The sequence below is a fragment of the Triticum aestivum genome, chromosome 7D, assembly GCF_018294505.1.
Source record: "Triticum aestivum cultivar Chinese Spring chromosome 7D, IWGSC CS RefSeq v2.1, whole genome shotgun sequence".
Lineage (NCBI taxonomy): Eukaryota > Viridiplantae > Streptophyta > Magnoliopsida > Poales > Poaceae > Triticum > Triticum aestivum.
In genome coordinates, this window is record NC_057814.1 from 584,906,449 (window position 1) to 584,913,834 (window position 7,386).

Genomic DNA, 7,386 nt, shown 5'->3' on the forward strand with positions numbered 1-7,386 from the left:
ATCTTTTGGCTTCAACATTATGAATATGTGTATCACTACTATCGAGATTCAACAAAAATAGACCACTCTTCAAGGGTGCATGACCATAAAAGATATTACTCTTATAAATAGAACAACCATTATTCTCAGATTTAAATGAATAACCGTCTCGCATCAAACAAGATCCAGATATAATGTTCATGCTTAACGCTGGCACCAAATAACAATTATTTAGGTCTAAAACTAATCCCGAAGGTAGATGTAGAGGTAGCGTGCCAACAACGATCACATCGACTTTGGAACCATTTCGCACGCGCATCGTCACCTCGTCCTTAGCCAGTCTTCGCTTAATCCGTAGTCCCTGTTTCGAGTTGCAAATATTAGCAATAGAACCAGTATCAAATACCCAGGTGCTACTGCGAGCTCTAGTAAGGTACACATTAATAACATGTATATCACATATACCTTTGTTCACCTTGCCATCCTTCTTATCCGCCAAATACTTGGGGCAGTTCCGCTTCAAGTGACCAGTCTGCTTGCAGTAGAAGCACTCAGTCTCAGGCTTAGGTCCAAACTTGGGTTTCTTCTCTTGAGCAGCAACTTGTTTGATGTTCTTCTTGAAGTTTCCCTTCTTCTTCCCTTTGCCCTTTTTCTTGAAACAGGTGGTCTTGTTGACCATCAACACTTGATACTCCTTGATTTCTACCTCCGCAGCCTTTAGCATTGCGAAGAGCTCGGGAATTGTCTTATCCATCCCTTGCATATTATAGTTCATCACGAAGCTCCTGTAGCTTGATGGCAGTGATTGAAGGATTCTGTCAATAACACTATCATCCGGAAGATTAACTCCAAGTTGAATCAAGTGGTTGTTATACCCAGACATTTAGAATATATGTTCGCTGACATAACTATTCTCCTCCATTTTGCAGCTGTAAAACTTATTCGAGACTTCATATCTCTCAATCCGGGCATTTGCTTGAAATATTAACTTCCACTCCTGAAACATCTCATATGCTCCATGACGTTCAAAACGCCGTTGAAGTCCCGGTTCTAAGCCGTAAAGCATGGCACACTGAACTATCGAGTAGTCATCAGCTTTGCTCTGCCAGACGTTCTTAACGTCGTCAGTTGCATCTGCAGCAGGCCTGGCACCCAGCGGTGCTTCCAGGACATAATTCTTCTGTGCAGCAATGAGGATAATCCTCAAGTTACGGACCCAGTCCGTGTAATTGCTACCATCATCTTTCAACTTTGCTTTCTCAAGGAACGCATTAAAATTCAATGGAACAACAGCACGGGCCATCTATCTACAATCAACATAGACAACCAAAATACTATCAGGTACTAAGTTCATGATAAATTTAAGTTCAATTAATCATATTACTTAAGGACTCCCACTTAGATAGACATCCCTCTAATCATCTAAGTGATCACGTGATCCAAATCAACTAAACCATGTCCGATCATCACGTGAGATGGAGTAGTTTTCAATGGTGAACATCACTATGTTGATCGTATCTACTATATGATTCGCGCTCGACCTTTCGGTCTCAGTGTTCCGAGGCCATATCTGCATATGCTAGGCTCGTCAAGTTTAACCCGAGTATTCCGTGTGTGCAAATACTGGCTTGCACCCGTTGTAGATGAACGTAGAGCTTATCACACCCGATCATCACGTGGTGTCTCGGCATGAAGTACTGTCGCAATGGTGCATACTCAGGGAGAACACTTTTATCTTGAAATTTACTGAGAGATCATCTTATAATGCTACCGTCAATCAAAGCAAAATAAGATGCATAAAGGATAAACATCACATGCAATCAATATAAGTGATATGATATGGCCATCATCATCTTGTGCTTGTGATCTCCATCTCTGAAGCACCGTCATGATCACCATCGTCACCGGCGCGACACCTTGATCTCCATCGTAACATCGTTGTTGTCTCGCCAACTATTGCTTCTACGACTATGGCTACCGCTTAGTGATAAAGTAAAGCATTACAGGATGATTGCATTGCATACAATAAAGCGACAACCATATGGCTCCTGCCAGTTGCCGATAACTCGGTTACAAAACATGATCATCTCATACAATAAAATGTAGCATCATGCCTTGACCATATCACATCACAACATGCCCTGCAAAAACAAGTTAGACGTCCTCTACTTTGTTGTTGCAAGTTTTACGTGGCTGCTATGGGCTGAGCAAGAACCGTTCTTACCTACGCATCAAAACCACAATGATAGTTCGTCAAGTTAGTGTTGTTTTAACCTTCTCAAGGACCAGGCATAGCCACACTCGGTTCAACTAAAGTTGGAGAAACTGACACCCGCCAGCCACCTATGTGCAAAGTACGTCGGTAGAACCAGTCTCGCCTAAGTGTACGCGTAATGTCCGTCCGGGCCGCTTCATCCAACAATACCGCTGAACCAAAGTATGACATGCTGGTAAGTAGTATGAATTATATCGCCCACAACTCACTTGTGTTCTACTCGTGCATATAACATCTACGCATAAAACCTGGCTCGGATGCCACTGTTGGGAAACGTAGTAATTTCAAAAAATTTCCTACGCACACGCAGGATGATGGTGATGCATAGCAACGAGAGGGGAGAGTGTTGTCCACGTACGAAAGCGGAAGCATTAGCACAACGCGGTTGATGTAGTCGTACATCTTCACGATCCGACTGATCCAACCACCGAACGTACGGCACATCCGAGTTCAGCACACGTTCAGCTCGATGACGTCCCGCGAACTCCGATCCAGCAGAGCTTCACGGGAGAGTTCCGTCAGCACGACGGCGTGATGAAGGTGGTGATGTTGCTACCGATGCAGGGCTTCGCCTAAGCACTGCTACGATATGACCGAGGTGGAATATGGTGGAGGGGGGCACCGCACACGGCTGGAATAGATCAAGAGATCAATTGTTGTGTCTATGGGTGCCCCTGCCCCCGTATATAAAGGCAGCAAGGGGGGAGAGGCGGCCGGCCAGGAGGGGGCGCGCCAGGCAGGAGTCCTACTCACACCGGGAGTAGGACTCCCTCCCTTTCCTTGTTGGATTTAGGAGAAGGGGGAAGGAGGAGGGAGAGAGGAAGGAAAGGGGGGCGCCGCCCCCCCTCCTTGTCCAATTCGGACTAGAGGGGGAGGGGGCACGCGGGCCTGCCCTGGCCGCCCCTCCTCTTTCTCCACGTGAGGAGGCCCCATGTAGGCCCATTAAACCCCCCGGGGGGTCGGTAAACCTTCCCGGTACTCCTGTATAATAGCCGATAACCCCCGGACCATTCCGGTGTTCCGAAATAGAGTCGTCCAGATATAGTCAATTCTTCAATGTCTCGACCATTTCGAGACTCCTACGTTCATGTCCGTGATCACATCTCGGACACCGAACAATCTTTGGTACATCAAAACACAGAAACTCATAATATAACCGTCACCAAACTTTAAGCGTGTGGACCCTACGGATTCGAGAACTATGTAGAGATGACCGAGACACGTCTCCGGTCAATAACCAATAGCGGAACCTGGATGCTCATATTGGCTCCCACATATTCTACGAAGATCTTTATCGGTCAAACCGCATAACAACATATGTTGGTCCCTTTGTCATCGGTATGTTACTTGCCCGATATTCGATCGTCGGTATCTCAATACCTAGTTCAATCTCGTTACCGGCAAGTCTCTTTACTCATTCCGTAATGCATCGTTCTGCAACTAACTCATTAGTCACATTGCTTGCAAGGCTTATAGTGATGTGCATTACCGAGAGGGCCTAGAGATACCTCTCTGACAATCGGAGTGACAAATCCTAATCTCGAAATACGCCAACTCAACAAGTACCTTCGGAGACACCTGTAGAGCACCTCTATAATCACCCAGTTACGTTGTGACGTTTGGTAGCACATAAAGTGTTCCTCCGGTAAACGGGAGTTGTATAATCTCACAGTCATAGGAACATGTATAAGTCATGAAGAAAGCAATAGCAACATACTAAACGATCAAGTGCTAAGCTAACGGAATGGGTCAAGTCAATCACATCATTCTCCTAATGATGTGATCCCGTTAATCAAATGACAACTCATGTCCATGGCTAGGAAACTCAACCATCTTCGATTAATGAGCTAGTCAAGAAGAGGCATACTAGTGACACTATGTTTGTCTATGTATTCACACATGTATTATGTTTCCGGTTAATACAATTCTAGCATGAATAATAAACATTTATCATGATATGAGGAAATAAATAATAACTTTATTATTGCCTCTAGGGCATATTTCCTTCACCAATGCGTGGAAGGGTCACGGGAGACACATATAGGAGTTGTATGGTTTTGATTCCATGTGTCTATTATATCTATCGTACTCTGGTTTATTATAGTGGTTCATTGGCACGGATGGACACGTACATTCAGCTAACTATATAATAATTAGTTAATCCAGCACCATTGCTTGTGCCGACGAAGAATTGCACACATTTGCTAAACACCAGGTACCTAAATTTTCCTTTACGTCAGTTACAACCTGTTTTGTGTGAGGCCGAAGGCAGGGACGATGTGACAGGTGACAACGATGAGGACGAGCACGAGCGAGTCCAAAACTTGACTGGTGCGGGTTGAGGGTGGAGGTGCGGGAGTCACAGGAGTTTATTACTACAGATCACGCGCGCACGCACGGGGGGTGGGGTTTGAGGGCAGCATGGCTGGCTGGGGAGGTTCAGGGGATGGCGGGCTGGCAAGGTGGTGCGCGGCACCGCCCGCCGGACGGAAGGAGGCTGCCGGTTAGGGCAGGATAAATCACGTGGGAGGAGGAGGAACCATCGCACGGGGGGAGGAAGATGTGAGGGGAAGAAGGTTAACATGTAACGGCTTGGAAAATTGACCGATGCAGATTTTTTTCCTAGATACTTGACATATAGGCGGTCCTAATTTCAACACCGATTAAACACCATGGTGCAAGATAGAGCCCATCTGATTGAGTTGAACAAAATAGCTACAAATTATAGTTGTTTTTTGCGTGGAAAGAACACCATTATAGCTTGCTTAAATTAACGCGAACAAGCGCGTGTAAACAAATTAAAAATTGAAGTCTATGGATCAACACTTAAGGATCCGCGTTCCCATCTCATTTCAGGTATAACCTACGCGCTAAAATTGAATGTACAAAGTTATTGTGAATAAAGAGCCCCCCTGATTGCTCCTAGGGCCACCTTGGGCTGAAACTTCACTCCTGCCGCCGTCACCCGTCACTGCTTGTTTCTTTTAGAAAAGTATATCTTATGTCTCTGAACTCTCTTGAAAGTATAGAGATGATTCCTCAACTTCAAAACTAGAAAATCTTAGTACCCCAAATTGTAAACCGGATTACTTTAGTCCCTTGACTCAACAAAAGAGGTTTCATGCTCACTTGGCGTGGTTTTGACTAGTCATCACCAACGTGGAAATCTTTTTCCTTCCCATTGTAATCCAGCTGGGTATTTTTTTTCGAGAAGTTTGTGCGCACCGAGCAATAAGAGAAGAAGGTAGGCGTGGGGCTTGTGTGGCTAGCGGCAGCGCACAGAGAGGGTGCAGGCGGCCAGGGAGCTGCTGCACGACGATCCTTGTGGGACGAGCTATTAGCATGACATGAGTATCATTGGATTAAGGTAGCTAGGTTTACAAGATTCGCTCCTTACAAGCACAGCAGTGCCGAATCTAAGAGGGGGAAGGGACGAGAGGAACTAGGGTTCTAAGATAAGAGGCAGCCGCCGCCATGTCGTGCCTTGATCGATGTTTGATCCCCTCTCCAGTGTGGGGATCCCCACCTTATACTCCCCCAAACATACCTATATTTTAGTTCTCATATATAAATCCAAGAAAACAACCAATTGCTATTTCAACTGCCTAGAAAGGTACTCACTCCGTCCTAAAATAAGTGAATCGACTTTATACTAACTTTCGTACAAAGTTACTACAAAGTTGAGTCACATATTTTGGAATGCAGTGAGTATAAGTTAAGCAAGAGTTATTATCCTTTCTATAAAAGCATGTTTTTTTCGCAATGCTCTAACATGTATAACTGAAGCAAATGAACAATTCTATAAATACCACAACTCAAAAGATATAAGTGAAATGCATAGAGTATTCTATAAATTCATGACCAATGTGCGTCTCTCCCTATGAAATGTGATCATGATATGATGATTGTAAAATACCAACAAGCAAAGCAAACAAAAATGCAAAGGATGCTCCAAGAATAACACATATCATGTGAACAAATACAAATTAGACGCTTGAGACTTCTTGAATACTTTTGGGATGCCTTGGGCATTCCCAAGCTTAGACTTTTGCCACTTCTTATTTGTCTCATATCGGTATCTCCCCTAGATCTTGAAAACTTCATCCACACAAAACTCCATAAAACTTTTATTAAAGGGTTAGTAGACATATGAACAAATTAACTTCATGTACTACCGAGACAAGTTTGTATATCCTTTTACAAATACATGAATCATGCATTTAGATACCATAACGGGATACACTGATCATTGATAAATCACAAGCTTATCAAGCATGCATGCACGAGCAAGGGAACCCATGCAAACGCCTGACATATAGTACATGAACTGGAACATAGAAAATATATCGTCTGGTGTGTACGTATGGCATGCAAACTAGTAGTTACGAATACAACGATTATGCATGTATAACATTCATCGATGGTTGGCTGGATCAGATGTGGCACGTGAAGTCGGAGGGGCACTTCTTGCCGCACTGGTTGAGGAGGACGAGGTCGATGGGGACGTTCAGCTTGATGCCAAGGATGTTGGCGTTGATGGCGGTGCAGAGGCACACGGCCGCGTCGAGGTCAGCGAGCCCGGCCAGGAGCGGGCAACACTCCTCGTTCGCCGGCACGCCGATCTTGAGCTTCAGCAGGTTCAGCACATTGGCGCACACGCCCAGCTTTAGCGTGTTGATCGAGCAGCTGCCCCCGCCAGTCGACGGCACGGACGGTGGGAGGATCGGCAGGGTAGGGACGACCGGTGGGCAGTAGGGCTCGCAGCCATGCGCGGCGGCAAGGAGGACCAGGTTCAGGGCGAGGAAGAGGGCGAGCTTGGAGGGCGCCATTGCTACTGATCGATCTTACTGGTCTGTGGCAAAGCTTGTAGGCTTTGCTAGCTTGGGATGGTTTTCTTGGGTTGTTTGAGGTGGTATTTATAGGCCGGTTATAGTGTGCAAGTGCATGCATGTCATTATCAGTCGAGCTAATTAGTTTGACTCTTGCCGTAGTAATTGCAAAACTTATGTGCAACCATTATTGTACTGGCATGTTACGTGTGTAACATCCACCATTGAAGTTTAATCTGTTCGCTAACTAACAAAAACCTGAGAGCTGCGCCAGGAGACTTTCCTTTAGTTTCCAAGAAGAGT

At 45.2% G+C, this 7,386-nt stretch overlaps 1 protein-coding gene across 1 annotated transcript; it reads right to left on the reverse strand.

Moving 5' to 3' along the window:
* Nucleotides 1–6,434: 6,434 nt before the first annotated feature.
* Nucleotides 6,435–7,132, reverse strand: LOC123169594 (cortical cell-delineating protein-like). Its single transcript, XM_044587466.1, has one exon. The coding sequence runs from the start codon at nt 7,081–7,083 to the stop codon at nt 6,688–6,690; it is 396 nt and encodes a 131-aa protein (XP_044443401.1). The 5' UTR covers nt 7,084–7,132; the 3' UTR covers nt 6,435–6,687.
* Nucleotides 7,133–7,386: the final 254 nt, after the last annotated feature.